We start from the raw sequence: 18,799 nt of genomic DNA, 5'->3' as shown, positions 1-18,799 counted from the left end.
AAAGACACAGAGGGTTTTAATACCGTTGTAAATACTTTTAAATTGACTGACAGTTTTACATATAACAGCTGGAGGAAAACAAACTCCAAACCAAGTAAACACAAGCATTAAACCATTGCTCAATATTGGCTATACATTTGCACTAATGTTGCATTAAAACTCTATTGTAACATTTACAATGCAACACACAGAAAAAAAAATATTGGTAAAAGTAAGAGTGTTCCGCTCTTAGCAAAAAACAACCAACGCCAACTATTAGGTTGAAAGTAAAACTTTTAAATTAATCAAGAATAATAATCAAAGTAAAAGTTTTCCTTTTAACCAAATGAAGAATAGTACTCAAAACAAAAGTTTTATTTTAAACTAAGAGTATGCGTTGGTTGTTTTTTGCTAAGAGTGAAAAACTCTTATTTTTTTCTGTGTGAATCAATGAATTACTGGGTACAGAAAAATTTCACTGGGGTTTTGAACAGTAAACCGTTCGGTAATCAATTCAGTAAAACAATTCAGCTACCGAAATTCCCGCAATCCGTTCTATCAAAACGTCAAACAATACTGGTCAGTCAGCAGTTTCCTCTGAAAATGAAAACTTGACAGATGATTTGATGCACCTATTTTGTAAGTTTTTGACGAGGTTCGGTAATGTTGGTATAATTTTGCCGAACAATCAGTCAGTATTTTACTGGATAATGTTTATGTACCGAAAAAAGAAGTGCTGATAAATTTAGTGAAAAATATTTTGGGTTTCAGCAAATTATTCCAAAAATCAATGAAAATCGCTAAAAATGAAAACTTACCACATTTTTTTAAACAATTTGCTGACAGCTTCGTAAAAACATCACTTTACCGTGCAAATCGTCGAAATAAATAACTAAACAACTTTTAGCTGGCTTAGTGTGTAACAATCTTCTACATAAGGTGATTGATTTTCATGAAGATCCAACACACGGGATGGAAAATCACTGTCTTTTCATTTTCGATTTTCGCGCCATTGTTCGTTCTCCTTAATCATGTTATCTCCAAAAGACAGACATTTCAAAAATATCTCATCAAAACGACATACCCCTTGCCTCATTTAGTTTAATCAACCCACCGAAGACGGCGCCACTTTCTGTGTGGCTTCCACGTCAAACTTTCTCACGCGCGTGTACCAGAATCCTCTCCCAAAAACGTCAAATTTACCCGAGTAAGGGAGCGAATGCGAGAAAACTGACGACGACGACCAACCAGCAGCACTTGAAGAGAGCGAAGAAAAGTGTCCGTCTACATCGTCGCAAGAGGAGTTTTTCCTGGGGTGCAAAGTATTTCCGCAAAGTTTCGTGTTTATCTAGCGTTCCAGCGACAGTATTTCACTTCCGGCTGGACCCAGCAGCTGTAGGTTACGGTTTTCGCTAGGTAAGTGATGATTTGCTGCCTGAGAAACGGACGAAATCGACGTGTGATGTGTGGAATAATATGGTACGAAGAGGGTGCACAGTTTGATCCCGTCCAGTCAAGTCTGTAGATGGTAATGGTGTTGGCTCGGATTTCTGGATGTTACGTGGTGGTTCGGAATTTCGTAGTATTTTTCATTAATACGATTACTTGAGTGCATAAATTAGTTTCGATGCTCGGACGATTATGAATCAATCACGCCCAAGGACTCGACCAGCGTCATATATGTGTGTGTGCTGAGCGACCATCTCTTCCTCTTTGTGTACGGACGATGTGCTTATCAAAAGCGTACCGTCTAATTATTACGATTCAAGTCCAAATGATGAGTTGCGGTTTTGGTTGGTGAAGAAGCAGCTTTATTTGCGTTTCATCAATCAGATTGGTTTGATAAAAATAATGTGGTGCACAATGTCTGGTTAAACTAACCGAGCTTGAATTTATTTGAAAAAAGCTCAATTCATATTAATTTCAATGATGATGATAAATAGCTCGTTTCTCCTATCATTGATGATTTGTAAACAATTTACCTTTGGTGTGACAACCAACTATCATTAAACCGGTACAGCGGCTACTTGGAAAATTGCACACGAATGGTTTTCACCAACTTTGAGTATTACGATCAACGACATTTGGCGTTCCGCAGGGTAATATAATTAAACCATTGCTATTCATAACGCATACGAATGATAGTTGTCGAGTTCGCAAAGTAGCTGTAACTTTGAGGTGACAGTGTGGTTTGTTTGTTTTTTCTCTGATATGCATGTTCTCGTAGATTGGGTATCGACTCTAGATAGGTTGCTTTCCAGATACCAACTACTTTCTGTGTCACCAATAGTTGAATACTACTTCAGCAACTTGCCGACGTGTCATTCTCAAGATTGCTAATCACTTTAAAGTTCAGCCAAATTTTGATATTTTTGGTTCATAAAATGGGAACTTTTTGTTCCTTTTTGAGTGGATATCACGGGTGCACTTGATATACAACTGTAAATCGGTATAATTGCAAATATTTTAGCATGCAAAGGTAGCCGCTACCTGTCAATATTTTCGCACAGAATTTTCCTTTTTGAATGAATAACCTGTAAGTTCTTATAAGTTAATTGTTTAGGTTGAACCTATAGTAAAAACAGTTCAGATGAACACACATCCATTCAATGATTGGAAAATATACTAAATACTGCCTTTAAAAAGCAGAAATAATTCATTAAACTCGTTTTTACTAGATATTACACGCATCCCTGCACCATCCCGTATCTTCATCTGCAGCCTGTTTTTATAAAGAAGTTAGCAAACATGTTTATCTGGGACTGGTTCACCGGTGTACTCGGATATTTGGGTGAGTATCTTTAACATCTTGAATAAAACTTTTGCTAATATTGACTACTATTCCCATTGATTATAGGCCTCTGGAAAAAATCAGGCAAGCTACTGTTCCTTGGCTTAGATAATGCCGGAAAGACGACACTACTGCACATGCTCAAGGACGACAGACTGGCACAACACGTGCCAACGTTACATCCCAGTAAGGCCAGCCGTTCACGGTCTGAAGTTTCCTCGAGTGATTTAAATCTTGTATTTCTTTTGCAGCATCTGAGGAACTGTCCATCGGCAACATGCGATTCACTACATTCGATTTGGGTGGACATACGCAAGGTGAGTTTGTGTAATTATTTCATTATTCATTCATCTGAACTAAATCAAAAATCGTTGCTCGCACAGCCCGTCGAGTTTGGAAGGACTACTTCCCAGCAGTGGATGCGATCGTTTTTCTGATTGATGCATGGGACCGCAGTCGTTTCACCGAGAGCAAGAACGAGTTGGACTCACTACTGACCGACGAGGCTCTCTCCAACTGTCCCGTTCTGATTCTGGGCAATAAGATCGATAAACCAGGTGCTGCTAGCGAAGACGAGCTGAGGAATCACTTTGCCCTGTACCAGCTGACTACTGGAAAGGTAAGTTCATCTGACATTGTTTTGTTAGAAGTAATTTATAAATATTTGTGTTTCGTACTACATCGCAAAACAGGGTAAGGTAGCACGTAACGAGCTGCCTGGACGTCCTCTTGAGTTGTTTATGTGTTCCGTGCTAAAACGACAGGGTTACGGAGAGGGTTTTCGTTGGCTCGCTCAGTACATTGACTAATAATGAATTGCGAGAAACGTTTGTGCTAGGCTGAGATGAAAGTGATAGAACAAAAGCAGCAGCAGCATCAGCAAATAGCGGTATGGTGCAGTAACAACAGCAGCATATGCTGCACCCACAGAGTTTACGACGAACGAGGGAGAGTTTTCGGGCGACGGGGTTAGGAAGTATTTAGGGATGCGTGATATTTAATAAAGAAAAAAAAAACATAGTTAAAACCAATTGAGCAACATGCTGAATCGCAGTGACTACTCAACATCAACCACATACCTTCAAATCAGCGCCATGTCGATTATAGCATTCTCGGACGTTGTAATTGATTTAAAATGATGGACGACAGTTTACATTTAGCAAACCCTATCAATATGGAATCCCTTCTACTGTTTACTATTACATTTTTTTCGTTGCACTTATTGTTTTTGAAGTATTCTTTTTGCGTATAGTTCATTACATAGTTTTATAAATGTTCGCAAGCACTGAGCATTTAGATCACTTCCAGAAGCTAGACAAACCCTTCTTACAAAAAAGACAGAAAAACTCGCAACCGGTCAGATGAGCGTGTGCGTTAGTGAAATCTACAGAAACTTTAAATAGTGATCCCTCTTGAAAAAATAACAAACAGGCAGACCATGCAAACATCTACCAATCTATAAAAAAATAAAACTCCAGAATTTTTAGATATAAAACAACTGTAGCAGTAAATCCTGCTCGATTGTAGTCAATAATCCGAAACATCACGTGGCAATTTTTTTTCGCAAACTTCTTCATTGTGTAGTTGCTGTTACCAGGAGAGACGAACAAGTCGTTATGGTATTTATCCAGGTTGGAATATGCCAGCTCGAACTGACTCCGGTTATCTATCGACCCGCCAACATTGATTAATATTTTAGCTTTTAAGACCTAACTTACCTTACCAATCAGTCCAAAGCCGTGGTGTACTTCTTTTATAAGTGCCGATATCCATTTTTATATCCAGCCCACCGTAGCCATCCGTGGAGCGTTCGCCACCACCCCTTTCTAAGACTCGAGAGTGTTCTTGATACTTGGGTGCTGCACGTCACTTGATCCATTGTCGCTTTGATTAATCGTGTATGTTACTCCGGGCATCTTTTACCCTTCTTCCCCACGGAGCTACATCTAAGTGTTACTTTGTGGCTCGTTGGGCTTTCATTCATTTCCTTACATGTTTTCCGCAGCTAACTCGAAGCCTCACTTGATCCTCACATCATCTCGACTTTCCTCATGCTTTACGTCACTCCCTTCATCTTTTACGCTGTTCGGATCATACGCGTACTTGAACTATTTAGCCCTGAACTCCACTTGGATGTTCCCCAGCAGAACTTGAATCTGGGGCAGTCGATTGTACAAGCTCCGCTCTGCGTTGAAAAGTTGGATGCCGTGTTCGACCCAGCAATTCTGGTTGGAGGGTGGCTTCGAGTTCACTGCTGCTCTGACAACCCTATACTGGTTTGTCGCATTCGGTGCTAATCGGTCGGTGGAGCTAGCCAACTTCGGCGGAGCGTTCCATGACGAAAAAATGTATCCCGAAACCGTTGACGGACACGTTATTCGTGCTTCGATGCTGTTTGGCAGAATGCTAAAGTCTGTTCAGCGATTCCGGGTGGAGGATTGCGTCCGGTTAACTTGTGCCCCGATGATTCAAGCCAGCGATTCGCTACGAACTACTCGCAATAGTCCCAAACGGTGAATCTTTGAGACTCCGATGAAGAGTTAGATGTGGAGGATCTTTCGAATCCAATGCTACCGCCGCTCATTCAAATCACCGACGCTGGATCTGGCCTGCTCAAATCGCTCCTGCCAGTCCCCTTTATATCTCTTCAGTAGACTGACTTGTTGAGTGTAAAGGTCGGTCCGACGATTCCGGTTGAAGTGACTTTTGCTTCATCGGTGCCTCGACGACTCGAAGTCCTGTACTGCTACGTTGCTAATTGTTGCTTCTCTCACCATCTTCGTTGCAACATCGACATGATCTGGAACGACTGTTCTGTTTACCGCGTCCCATTTTTCTTCATTCGCACACATGCTTTGTATAATATTGTGCATATTGACATCCTGGTTCTCATTTCTTTTGGCTCATGCTCGAATCGCAGGCATTCGAAGACCACATGTTCAGACGTCTCCTCTGCATGACCGTATGCGACGCAGAACGGCAATCTCGCGTGGCCGAATCTGTTCAGATATTTCTTGAAACAGCCATGACCAGACAAAAACTGCGTCATGTGACAGTTCGTTTCATCCTCTCCGGGTACCTATCCGGTGGCACTGCCGGTCCTGCTATCTTCGCTATGGCAATTCTATAGGCGTCGCCCTACTGATTTTAAGCGGTAAAGCTCATCCAGGCAGGCATTCTTACTAAGCTTGATTCCTTGTTAAAGGCACGGATCATGCTGCCTTATATGCTGGTCTTAGAGCTGCTATTTCAGCGACATTGTGGGCTCTCTGCATTCTCCTCCGAGCTCGGTGGCAACATGCACGTAAGTTTGCAGTCGTCGGGTTCCACTAGAAGGCTGAGCGGCAACTGTACCTGGGTTTACCCCTACGTGCAGATCACTTGTGATGCATTTTAAAATATCAGCGAAATTAAATGCATTTTTTTCATCAAAATAGAAATTCTTAATGTATTTTGCGTTGCGTTTAAGACGTCAAAACCTTACAAAAAAACTACCCTCTCTTGGTATGGTAGCATCGAGCGCTCTTGCTAATGCCGTTATCACTTCATCTGCACTAAAGTACAGGCTATTGCACTCAAACCTCACAGCTTCAACGAAGAGTCTTATCAAAATTTTGTTGTTTTCCACCTCCACTCATTTGCTTGAGTCACACGCGCTTCCAACTGTCTAGTGCTTTCAGTAGTGTACCAGATCACTTTGTGGGTGTACTCCTTGCTCCTCCAATTCTCGACCTTCCCAGCGATGGGTGCTGATCGTACCATCGCTGGCAACATCTACGTCGAGCTTTGCAAAGGTCTCAAGTTGCCTATTCTCCCTTAAGTTGGCAAAGCGGCTTCCCCATTCTACTGCCTAAAATCGCTGGCTTCTAGTCTCCGATCGATAAGCTCTATTATCAGCTTATCGAGCATATCTAAGAATTGATAAATCGTCCACCGCGGAAGCGCGTATGCCGCTTAATTGATTTAGGCGATTACATAGCCTTCATCTGCGCGAGAAACCACTTCCAGAAATGGATATTTTCCCGTCGTCCAAATCGCCGCTGATTTTGCGTTATCAAATATCCATCGCTGGCCGGGATACAGTATAGCTCCGAGATGACAGCTACATCGCGCTAAGGCTCCGCTGCAGATTGCCGCAGCAAGTATTGTACTATGTCGCAGTGGGCCTCTGGCAACGTGGTTGTTACCTTCTTCAGACATCTCGGAGCCATCCAGCAGCCTTTTGCCTTGTGGCGTTCTTCCCCGCACCTTCTACATAATTTGGTCTTGACAGGTCCTGTGCAGTATCTAGTCAGGTGGCCGAACTCCTGACACCTTAAGCACGCTTCCGGTTGCTGAGAGACACCCAGTAGACATACCGACCAGCCAACTTTGATCTTCCCGGTGTTTATTGCCTTCTTCACTGGTTCGATTGGAACCCTAACCGAAGCTGACTGCGTGCCGAAAGGTCCCTTCCTCATTCGGATCGTCATCTGCACTTGTACAAGCTTGCACTGTTCTTTCAGAGCTTCTTTTAGCTTTTCTTCCGAGGATACAGGCACTTACGTTGGACGGTTGCCTCCGGACACAAGGCTTCCATCGCGTTGCCCATGGCTTTTTCGGTGAGCTCTTTACAAGCAGAGCTGTTTGACTTCGGATCCTTTTTCAGTTCCAGGATCATCTCTCCGGAGCGCCTAATTTTCTTAACGTCTAACTCCAGCTCCGTGAGTGTCGGGTTTATCCGCATTGCGCGCTGTACCTACCCCTACCTACCCTTCCGGGCCGTTATCTCCACTCGTTGTGCATAGTCGCCTCTCGTGATCCCATGATTATCTATGAGAGCAGGGAGGCCATCTTAGGGTTGACACTATCCTTCATGGGGAGTAGTGTTCAGAGCCGGATCGGCGTTAAGTCGGGAATGGTCCATCCAAACCTAGTACCATCAACTATTGGTGACGAGTTTTGAACGTACCCGGAGACCCGCCAAAGGAGGCATTCGTGATCAGTGCCCTGTCCGTTGACGTTCGCCGTGACCTGTATGCCGTTATTAGGATGTTACTGGCATGGATTCTTATGTGCCCGTTTGGGATTGCGGTTGGCCAAGGGTGCTTTTACTACTAAGATCTTCGATTACTAAAATATTAGGATCTTAACAGAAGCGATACAGACTCGCTTCATCGGAACTGCGTTCAGAATTATGTCTTTTTATAGAAGTTTAACAGAGCCCAATGCTGCTCAAACCCCACCATACCTTAACAAAACTCGCCAACTCGCAGTAGGTCTGGGGAGGGGGGGGCAGGAGCGGATCCAGAAAAAAATTTCGGAGGGGGTCCAAAATTTCAACTTTGAAATGTTCATTGTGCAATACGTAATATGAAATACCCTCATTTAATTAAAATCAGGTTTGGTAATCGAATCTAGTTTTGAATGATTTTGAACTTGGAATGAATTTAAAATAGAAACCATTTTAAAATTTCTCAAGAACTTAAAAATTTTCGGGGGGGGTCCGGACTCCCAAGACCCTCCCCCTGGATCCGCCACTGGGGGGGGGGGGGGGCTTTAAACCCTTGAATTCCTACATGCTGCCTCCCACACCCCTGTGTGTGTATGTATGTGTTTATCAAATAATGTCACTCAATTTTTGCTGAGGTGACTTAACCGATTTGCACAAACTTAGTTTCCAAAGAACATTATAACGCTGCTATTGAATGTTTTACTGTCCGGAGTTACGGGTTGAAGAGCACGATCACACAGTAAATTCCCATATAAACTGGTACTACCATGATGTCTAAATGATGCACAAAATATTAAAATGAGTGCAGCATTACTTGAATTTGCAGGTCTATATCACCAATGAGCATACTCAATTGGCCACCTGTAACAGTTCATGATGTCCCAAGAAAGATTGCCGAGTTCATAAGTTGATGTAGCAGCAAATTATTGAACGATTTTTACATTTCATCCATATCTGACTATCGGTTTCGGAGGTTACTTTGGTCACAGAGTAATTTCCTATATAAACCGGTACAATCGTAATACCTCAAAGATTCAAAATCGTTTGGAATGGACATCTAATTACTTAGATGTACAGATCTAGATCATCGATGGCTTATCAAAGTTTCGTTGATTACTAATCTGAAACTCCTGAGTTTCGGAAATATTTCAAAATAAAGGTCCAATCGGTTCTTAGGAAATGCAGGAACTCAGTGGGAGGATGCATGTCAAGTCTTCAATTCAATCGTTAATTGAGCTTGAATACAGTGGAGACCCGGTTTTATCTACCCCCGATTTTATCAGCTTTTTGATCCGATTTTATCAGCTTCATATGAAAATTGATAGTTGGTAGTTTGATGGACTCTAGCAGACAAACAAAGTTGAATCCGAGTAAATCCTTTCTTGGGCATATATTTCATATCTTAGAGATCCGAAAAATGCAAAAATAAAAATATTTTTTTTTTAAATTTTGCGCTGTAAGATCCCCTTAAGGGGAACTTAAAGCAAATAATTAGAAAGGGTTGCGAGGCTATATCTAAGGACCAAAGAAGAATATTTTAAGAGCTTCGTTTTACTAAAAAGACAGAAAAATATATGTCCCGATTTTATCAATGTCCCTGTTTTACAAGCCTAAAATTCGCCAAGGGGCTGATAAAAATGGGTCTTCACTGTAATTCAAAAATGTGTTGACGACCTCATCATCGTGAACAACCGATTGGAATAGCCGTATAAACTACCGACGTGACAGCTGCCGCTATATGCATAACTCTAGCGGTTAAAGCTGTAATAAAATAGTAGAAGGTAGATTCTTATGTTGAAGTTTGTTTTCCATAGAAACAGATTTGGTCGGTAGATTTAAAACTTATATTTGTCTAATATGATATTGCTTACATATTTATCGAACAAGCAAAACTTGCTAAGATAGCAGCAATTTGATCGTATAAAAAGCGTTCTAATTTCACATTGCCAAAGATCTAGCTACAGAAACTTCATTTTTTATACAAGACCTGATGGCTTATTGCTCTCAAGCCTAGTTGTCCTCCCTGATATTCGGAGTCGTCTCCACTAGCTCAAAATCACTAACCGACCGTTCCATGTGTTGTTTCATCGAATTAATCGATGGAAATGCTTGTCCTACAATTGCCCGAAAAGCCTCATCGGTACTCATCAGAGGCTCGTTTGAATGTTGCAGTGCCTGAACGGCCAGCTTTTCCGCTGAGCACATTGGATCTAGTTGAGAGAGGTCTAACGGTTCTGGCATTCCGAGTGCGGCGTGACCAAGAACTAACTGTTGAGAGATATTGATGCATTCAGCCGTCAGATCCAATGCACTGGACGATTTGAGGGTAATGTCTTTTCGGTTTGAGAGAAATTTCAAATTTTTTAGCACATCAATCTGCATTTCGCGTAGCTTGGAAGTTGCTTCCAACAGTTCCTTGTTGGAAGCGAGCAGAAGAGCATTCTTCTGAAGCAGACTTGTCTTCCAGCGAGCTAATTCTTCTACCATTAAGCTACTTGCAAGGAACTTGCTCCGCCAGACTTCACTCTGGCTAGCCAGAAACTCAATTTGTTCTGTATGAGACGACAGATTCTCTGCAGAATTGAGCAATTTTCTTGCCAAGTGCAATTTATCTTCGGTCAAAACATTGACCTTCGTCTGAAGATCTTCCCCGACTGCAGCCACCAGCAAATTCTTGAGCTCAGAGTTTACCTGTGCCTGAAACTTCAACTGGCTCTGATAGTAATCACGTTCCTTCTTTAGTTCTTCAATCTGCTTCTCGTATTTCTGCTTGTCACAGTCCGATTTTCCATTAGCCATTGCTTCCCCTTTCAGCTCTTTGCTTGTAATTGTCGACATTTGCGAAACCAGCACGTTCAAGTCTAGATTATTCCGGTCAGTGATTTTAATTCGATTTTCGTTATTTTTGTACGGTATGATCGGATTAACAGCCCCTTTATATGGTTCAAACGGAACGAAACGAGGTTCCTTACCCTTCAAGCTAGTGCCCGTTCTGTGGGTCGGCACCAATTTTGGAACTAGTGCAAAAATAGTCCCTCTTGGGATTGTTGGTGTCAGCGAGGCACTTGCGGTCGTAACAAGTTCAGTTGGGCGATATATCAAATCGGACCCGGAGTGAGGTAGCAAACGTTGCAGGTCGAAATCGATTGGCAGCTTGAGTTCGTTGACACCGATCAAACTAGTACTCGATGTTTTTTTCTGAGACTGCACTGCACCGGATGCAGCTAGACCTTCAGTTTCCATTCCATCGCCTCGCGTACGAGCTACAATTCAGAATATAAAATCAATGGTTGCCGAAGATAAATGAAAGTTAGCGTTGAACTTTGAGCACTGCTTGAGATTGGTGTACTTACCTGAGTCCATAATGTTATAGTGGAAGAAAGGCGTAGATAAGGGGTATTACTACTACAATTAAAAATAATAATCAGAAATAATCGAAAAGTGATAACGACGAGATTTTTTACAGCTACGGTAAACACGAAAAATCTAAATTCAAGGGATCGTCTATCAACATGACAAGTGCAGTCGTCGACGATAAAAACAAAAGTGGTACATAAAAAGAGATTTTAATTTTGATAATCTCTTTTAGTGAACAGTACACGCCACCGAAAAACTACCTAAAATTGAGTACTTTTGACTCAATCTCGTGGTATCGTGCAGGAAGGTAAAGTCGAGCATTGGACCAGAGACTAATATTAGTCTCTGATTGGACATATTCGGTCTATCCAAAAGAGATTATAACTACTAGAGGGAGCAAAGCGCTACTGTCTCCATGGATTCACGGACTGAAACATGGGGTCTCGCTCTACAATATTGTATCCCATTACTTTGACAGGGGCAATATGTGTCAAACTAATTGGCGAATCAAAGCGTGATTGACCTACAGATGGCACGTATGTAAAAATGATGACGGGAAATTTGGCATCCGTCAAAATACAGGGATTTTTTTAGTTTTTAAGAAAATTTCTCTAATATCTTCAAAACGGAACCCAAAATGGCAAAACCACATTAGGTAAGTAATAGAAATCTATCAAAGCTATAACTGCAAAAATCTTATGTCACTTGAATAGTTTCAATCGCCGTGTGTTGTTCCCGCGTGTCTGAACTATTTTGGAGCATCCGGAAGTTCTGCCATCTTTTTCAAAGTTCCCTCGTCTGGCTATCCATGTTTCATAAATGGAAGCAGTTCTTGCACTTATCCGGCAAGCGCACCGAAATTATATGTGCGCTCATTTTACTTCGTCAAATATTATTGCAAGTTAGATATGCTGCGAAAACCGCATTATCGGATGGACGGATTCTCCGACGGTCACCAGTGAGCCCAAGTACACGAACTCTTCAACCACCTCGATTTCGTCGCCACCGATGCAAACTCGAAGCGGGCGGTTCTCATTCTCTTCTCGTGAACCTCTTCCTATCATGTACTTTGTCTTCGACGTGTTGATGGCAAGTCCGACGCGATTGGCTTCTCTTTTCAGTCTGATGTAGGCTTCCTCCATCTTCTAAAAGTTTCGTGCAATAATATCAACGTCATCGGCGAAGCCAAGTAGCTGAACGGACTTTGTGAAAATCGTACCACTCGTGTCGATCCCTGCTCTTCTTATTACACCTTCCAGCGCGATGTTGAATAACAGACACGAGAGACCATCACCTTGCCGTAACCCTCTGCGTGATTCGAAGGGACTCGAGAGCGTCCCTGAGACACGTACTACGCACATCACCCGATCCATCGTCGCCTTCACTAATCGCGTCAGTTTGTCCGGGAATCCGTACTCGTGCATAATCTGCCATAGCTGATCTCGATCGATAGTGTCGTATGCGGCTTTGAAGTCGATGAACAAATGATGTGTGGGCACATTGTACTCGCGGCATTTCTGCAGTACTTGACGAAGAGCGAACACCTGGTCCGTGGTAGATCGTTCGCTCATGAAACCCGCCTGGTACTGCCCCACGAACTCTCTTGCAATTGGCGATAGTCGACGGCATAGTATTTGGGAGAGTACCTTGTAGGCGGCGTTCAGCAGGGTGATTGCTCGGTAATTACAGCAATCCAGCTTGTCGCCCTTTTTGTAGATAGGACACACGACACCTTCCATCCACTCCTCCGGTAAAATCTCCTCCTCCCAAATCTTGGTAATCACCCAGTGCAGCGCTTTAGCCAGTGGCTCGCCACCGTGTTTTAGTAGCTCGCTTGGTATTTGGCCAACCCCAGCGGCTTTATTATTTTTGAGCCGGCTAATCTCCTCCTGGATTTCTTGGAGATCCGGAGCCGGTAGTGTAATGTCTTCCGCGCGTGCTCCCAGGTGCGTTACCGTGCCATCCTCGTCGTCTGCTGCATCGCCGTTCAAGTGTTCTTCGTAGTGCTGCCGCCACCTCTGGATCACCTCACACTGGTCCGTGAGAAGATTCCCGTTTGTATCTCTGCACATGTCGGCCTGTGGTACGTGGCCCCTGCGCGAGCGGTTCAACTTCTCGTAGAATTTCCGTGTGTCTTTAGCGCGGTACAGCTGCTCCATCGCTTCGCGATCTCGGTCTTCCTGCTGGCGCTTTTTGGTCCGGAAAACCGAGTTCTGCCTGTTCCGTGCCTGTTTATATCGCGCCTCGTTCGCCCTCGTGCGGTGTTGCAGCATTCTCGCCCATGCTGCATTCTTCTCTTCGACTAACTGCTCGCATTCGCCGTCGTACCAGTCGCTTCTTCGGTCCGGGCCCACCGTACCTAGTGCAGTGGCTGCGGTGCTACCTATGGCGGATCGGATATCTCTCTAGCCATCTTCAAGGGCAACTGCGCCTAGCTGCTCTTCCGTTGGTAGTGCCACTTCCAGCTGCTGCGCGTATTCTTGAGCCACTCTGCCATCTTGTAGCCGCTCGATGTTTAGCCGCGGCGTTCGGCTTCGACGAGAGCTATGCACTGTCGAAAGTTTTGAGCGTAAGCATACTGCAACCAGATGGTGGTCCGAATCTATATTCGCACTGCGATAAGTGCGGACGTTTGTGATGTCCGAGAAGAATCTACCGTCGATTAGAACGTGGTCGATTTGATTTTTTGTTACTTGGTCCGGTGATCTCCAGGTGACTTTGTGGATATCTTTGCGAGGGAAGAAGGTGCTTCGGATTACCATTCCACGGGAGGCTGCGAAGTTCACACATCGTTGGCCGTTGTCATTTGATACGGAATGCAGGCTGTTAGGCCCGATCACCAGTCTGTAAATTGCCTCCCTTCCTACCTGTGCGTTCATGTCGCCGATGACAATTTTCACGTCTCGCAGAGGGCAACCGTCATATGTCTGCTCCAGCTGCATGTAGAACGCTTCTTTCTCGTCGTCGGGTCTCCCTTCGTGTGGGCAGTGCACGTTGATGATGCTGTAGTTGAAGAAACGGCCTTTGATCCTCAACTTGCACATCCTTGCGTTGATCAGCTGCCACCCGATCACACGTTGGCGCATCTTGCCCAGCACTATGAAGCCGGTTCCCAGCTCGTTGGTTGTACCACAGCTCTGGTAGAAGGTAGCCGCTCGATGCCCGCTTTTCCACACCTTCTGTCCCGTCCAGCAAAGTTCCTGCAGGGCCACGATATCGAAGTTGCGGGGGTGTAGCTCGTCGTAGATTATCCTGTCACATCCTGCGAAGCCGAGCGATCTGCAGTTCCATGTTCCGAGTTTCCAATCGTGATCCTTTATTCGTCGCCTGGGTCGTTGCCGATTGTTCTGGGTCGTATTTTCTTCTGTATTGTTCGTTATGTGGGTTTTTTAAGGGGCGGCTTATAGGGCCTACGCCAACCACCTGTCTCGCCGGTGGGCCATCGTGCCAGGACTGCTTAAGGTCCCACCTGGGCACCAGGACAGGTTTACACCTTCCGAAGAAGGGTAACCCGCCCCCCCCCCCTTCCCTGCCAGCATACGACCAAAGTTCCCACCTGGGTTGGTTACCCGATCTTCACTAAGGTTACTCGTATCCCAGTCGACGCCACGAGGAGGCCAGGGCTAGGAGTTATTGGGCAGGAAGCTAAGGACCGCAAGTGGGGTCTATTTTATGCCTTCAGGTACAAGAGGCTTACGCACTGCCCAGTCATTGTCGACCGACCTCTAGTAGATTATTGGCCCTATTTTCACAGTCACGTCACTTAGTGACTAGAGGGAAATTTTGTTCTATTCACTGGGTGACGTGACTGTGAGAATAGGGCCCTATACTCTTGTCTATCCACTCATTGAATGCTTATCACAGCAGAAAAAAAGAGACGGGAATAGAAAGTATGCCAACCATACCATATTTTTGTTTCTCAGTGTACCGTACACACAGAATTTTATTTATGCATCTATAATATACTTTTCTTCCTGCCTCTCGTTTTTTCTGCTGTAAATTTTATGCATTGGACAAATTCGGTCTATCCACTCATTGAATGCATGAAAATACATAAAAATCACAGCGAAAGAAAAGAGACGGGAATAGAAAGTTAACTATGTTAACTAACTATGTATATTTTTGTTTCTCAGTGTACCCGCCGTAACTTGCCGTTTACTGTATACACGCTCATCCATAACAACTCAAATTTGAGTAGCCAGCCACTCAATTTCATAAAAAGTGCACATAGTCAAAAATTGAGTTTTCCTCGTTTACTCAGTTTTGAGTTTGGGATAAAAATGTCAAATTTGAGTACATTTTACTCAAGAGGGAAATACAGAAAATAATCATTCCGCATTTTTAATAAAAGTACACAGACATTCATTGGCATTTCAAATATCATTTACCTGATCCTCCAGACCGTTGTCCAGGTGTTTGCGATGTTCGGGAACTTAATCCAAGGGTTGTTCTCTACATCTATTTCATGCCGATCGGCATCTTGTATAAATTGCCGAAACTACAAAATCACAACTGGAAGTAAGATTTGAAAGCAAGCAAAACTCAATGAAACTTACCTTCTAGTTTTATGAACGATCATCGACTTTAACTTCAGGCTTTTTTTAAAATTTAAATCAACACCTAATTCCGCACACTTTTTTAAGAGTATTTTTTTCACTCAGAACTTTGAAGATTTTACGATTACTCAAGAAATGAGTTAGTTCTACTCAAATTAAAACTCATTTTTTGACATATTGCTATTTCTTTTGAAATTGAGTGCTCCGAACTCAAATTTTGAGTAGTTTTGAATGAGCGTGTAAAAGTATTGCACAGTTCCCACCAAATTGAACTGCACAGTATGAAAGTGTAATGAATCAAAAGTGTGATCAAAAGTGCAACTCCTTTGACCTGACAGATTATTTACATTGAAAAGTGTCAAAAACAAACTTCTTCTTACTTTTGATAGCTGGTAGGTTAGCATGGCTGCATGACTTTTGATGGTCTCCTACAGACGTAATCAGAAATCCACAGACTTTTAAAAGAGTAATAGTATTTAACAAAATTGCACTTGAATAATTTTATCCGAATACGAGTGATTCCTTCACAATAGTTTACAAATTTCAAGCTACTTTTAAAGTAATAACGTAGTGTAAATAAAGTTTAAACAACCGTCTACAGACTTTTACAGACATTTTCATTATTCTTCTACAGACATTTCACAAAAACATGTGGCATCGCTGGCTGACAGTATCCCGGTGTTTGTAATATATTTGATCGAAAAAGTTAATTTTTTGTCGATTTCATATCATTTCATTTGGCAACCATGAAAAAAGTGTGATAGCAAAGTGCATCAAAAATCCAACTTTCAAAGCAATAAACAATAGTGTGGGATATACTATAGAACAATCCCAGTTAAGTTTAGCCGCAAATGAGCCGGAATTCCGGCTGGTTCCAGTTAGCGTTCCGGCTCCAGTGACACAACCGATTCTAACTAGAACCGGTTGTGTCACTGGAGCCGGAATACTAACTGGAACCAGCCGGAATTCCGGCTCATTTCCGGCTGAACTTTACTGGGATAACATAAATTTTCATTAATGACTCACCATCACGCCATCTGTGCACGAAGGCGAGCTCGGATTTTTCAATATCCGCTGTTCCGTTTAGATAACTCCGACAATCCTTAAAGGAGCAGTTTGGAAAATGAACCACAAAAATCGATAGCAAACGATGGAAACGTTGTGGAAAGCGAAAACGTCATATGACCACTGGTGCAAAAGTTCTGGCTGTAAAGATGGCACGGGTGATATTCCTTCTATTTTCGCTGTTTGTCGCAGGTAACTATTAGTTGAGATAATATAAATTTTACCAACGCTTGATGGTAATTGCCTATGTATAATAGAAAAGCAAAAAATAAATCGCGCTGATATCCGACGCTTTAAAATTAGTCATGCGTCATGAGTATTATGTACATGAACCAATCTCTAAAACACCATATTCTTTTCTAGCCAACTGTGATCAAATGTCGATCATCTCGGCACCGAAAGCATTGGAATTCCGGGGAAACAGTCGGTTGGACGTGGAAGCCCTGTCGGACGTTTTTGGTGCCTCCCTTGGTTACTCCGTCGCTCGCTTTACCGAATGGGATGGGTTGATTGTGAAGGACCCCTTCAATATGGCCAACGGTGTCGTAATAGTTGTTGCTGAAGGAATCCAGTCGCTTAAGCTGGAGGTAAGGCATGGTCTTGTGACTAAGGTTGGAAGATTCATTTATTTTTTGTTCATCTGCAGGGCGCCCACACTTATGAACTGTATGGTGGATCTGCTTCGGAAACAATTAGCGAATTGGTACAGAAGTCAGCTGACCATCATGGTGTTAGCTTTGAAATTGATCTGAAGGAATCGGTAAGATATTTCTGTCTTTATGTATATCTTCTAGGTTATTAAGAGCCTTTTTGTTATAGTCGGACAGTTTCGCTACCCCGCTGGGAACAGTTCAACCGGATGATGAAGATGTGGAACCGATTTATTTGAAACCCAAGTCGAACAAAGCCGATTCTGACTTTATGCGGCAAGTTGCGTTTATCAATGGGCTAAGCGATCTGTTGGTTACTTCCACCGATGAGAACATTCCGGCTGTTCATATTGTCCGTGTGTCGTTCGAAGCTGTGTTAGCTGCTCATGAACCATCGTCTCATGCTGCTACTGAGGCTAACAAACTACTTGTCAATGCTTTGGGTGAATTGCGAACCGCAGCGGAGAAAGCGTTCGATGGAGCCGTGGTTGTTGGGCTAATCACTTCTACTGAGGCGCCACTGGTTCGCTCCAAGCGACAGGCTGAAACGCCCAAGCAGGCAGATGATGTATGTTTAGGCAATGTCTAATCTGTTTATTTGATGATAATTTTGTTTTTTTATGTTTTCCCACAGCTGAATATCGCTCAAAAGTACAACAGTAACTATCCAGTCATCTTTAACATCGTGCTATGGTTCAGTGTCATTTTGGTGTTTTCGCTAATAGCAATTTCGATCGCCATTGCTACCATGGATCCCGGCAGAGATTCTATCATCTACCGCATGACTTCGACGAGAATGAAGAAGGAAAACTAAATATCCCAAAGAAAAAGTTACTCCATGCAGATACCCTCCATTACCATCCTGTATCTTGTAGAAAAAAAAGTGAACATCTGCTATCGGACGTAGCGAGAATGTTTGTCATTTGTAAGTATAAAGTATTATCGCCAAAATTACGTTATGACCGATTGAAACAGTAGTAAAATTACAATAGCTTTGTTCTCCGTATTTCGTGCCACGCGCGTTGTTTTGTGACGTTTCTTTCTTTCATTGCACACCAGACTGAACTGAATGCTAATACCCCCAACATCCTGGTTAGGATTTAGAAAGTTGAATGCGTAGGATTTACTCAGATGCTGTTCCGTTGAAAAAGTTTGCACAGAAATGTACGTTTTTGTTGTTATTTTTTGAGTTTTATCTCCGATGATCAAATAAAGGAAACATTCCACTCCGGAGACGCATGGGTCTTCTTTGAAGAACTAGATGACAGTCATTTGTGCGAATTTCAGAGTGTTTATTACTAATCAGAGAGCTTTTCCATGTCAGTAATTTGGGATGTAAGCTTTTCACTTTGTTTTTCAAAAATTTCGAAGAAAGTTTTGAAATATTTGATGTCTGGTTAGTACTGCT

At 42.9% G+C, this 18,799-nt stretch overlaps 3 protein-coding genes across 6 annotated transcripts; 2 read left to right on the top strand and 1 right to left on the bottom strand.

Annotated features, from left to right (window-relative positions):
- The first annotated feature begins 1,191 nt into the window (after positions 1-1,191).
- LOC131677730 (GTP-binding protein SAR1) lies at positions 1,192-4,281 on the top strand. The gene is made up of 6 exons (XM_058957739.1): positions 1,192-1,395; positions 2,658-2,770; positions 2,837-2,956; positions 3,022-3,087; positions 3,154-3,389; positions 3,463-4,281. The coding sequence occupies exons 2-6, from the start codon at positions 2,728-2,730 to the stop codon at positions 3,577-3,579; spliced, it is 582 nt and encodes a 193-aa protein (XP_058813722.1). The 5' UTR covers positions 1,192-1,395; positions 2,658-2,727; the 3' UTR covers positions 3,580-4,281.
- LOC131677724 (uncharacterized) lies at positions 4,258-11,338 on the bottom strand. 2 transcript variants are annotated; one of them, XR_009303418.1, is made up of 3 exons: positions 11,117-11,295; positions 4,494-11,026; positions 4,258-4,436 (listed from the first exon to the last, which is right to left on the bottom strand). XR_009303418.1 is itself a non-coding variant. In XM_058957728.1 (3 exons), exons 2-3 carry the CDS (start codon positions 11,124-11,126, stop codon positions 9,774-9,776), a joined length of 1,263 nt encoding a protein of 420 aa, XP_058813711.1. In that variant the 5' UTR covers positions 11,127-11,168; positions 11,228-11,338; the 3' UTR covers positions 4,258-9,773. The 2 variants fall into 2 exon arrangements, 1 of the variants encoding a protein (XP_058813711.1); XM_058957728.1 differs by having other exon boundaries at positions 4,258-11,026; positions 11,117-11,168; positions 11,228-11,338.
- Positions 11,339-16,813: 5,475 nt separating this feature from the next.
- Positions 16,814-18,624, top strand: LOC131677727 (ATPase H(+)-transporting accessory protein 2). 3 transcript variants are annotated; one of them, XR_009303419.1, is made up of 6 exons: positions 16,814-16,933; positions 17,105-17,328; positions 17,388-17,501; positions 17,561-17,959; positions 18,026-18,316; positions 18,451-18,624. XR_009303419.1 is itself a non-coding variant. In XM_058957737.1 (5 exons), the coding sequence occupies exons 1-5, from the start codon at positions 16,858-16,860 to the stop codon at positions 18,203-18,205; spliced, it is 993 nt and encodes a 330-aa protein (XP_058813720.1). In that variant the 5' UTR covers positions 16,814-16,857; the 3' UTR covers positions 18,206-18,624. The 3 variants fall into 3 exon arrangements, 1 of the variants encoding a protein (XP_058813720.1); XR_009303420.1 differs by having other exon boundaries at positions 18,384-18,624; XM_058957737.1 differs by having other exon boundaries at positions 18,026-18,624.
- The last annotated feature ends 175 nt before the right edge of the window (positions 18,625-18,799 follow it).

The sequence above is a fragment of the Topomyia yanbarensis genome, chromosome 1 (genome assembly GCF_030247195.1).
Source record: "Topomyia yanbarensis strain Yona2022 chromosome 1, ASM3024719v1, whole genome shotgun sequence".
Taxonomy (NCBI): Eukaryota; Metazoa; Arthropoda; class Insecta; order Diptera; family Culicidae; genus Topomyia; species Topomyia yanbarensis.
Note: the sequence above shows the minus strand (reverse complement) of the source record. Positions and strands in the feature narration are given on the sequence as shown.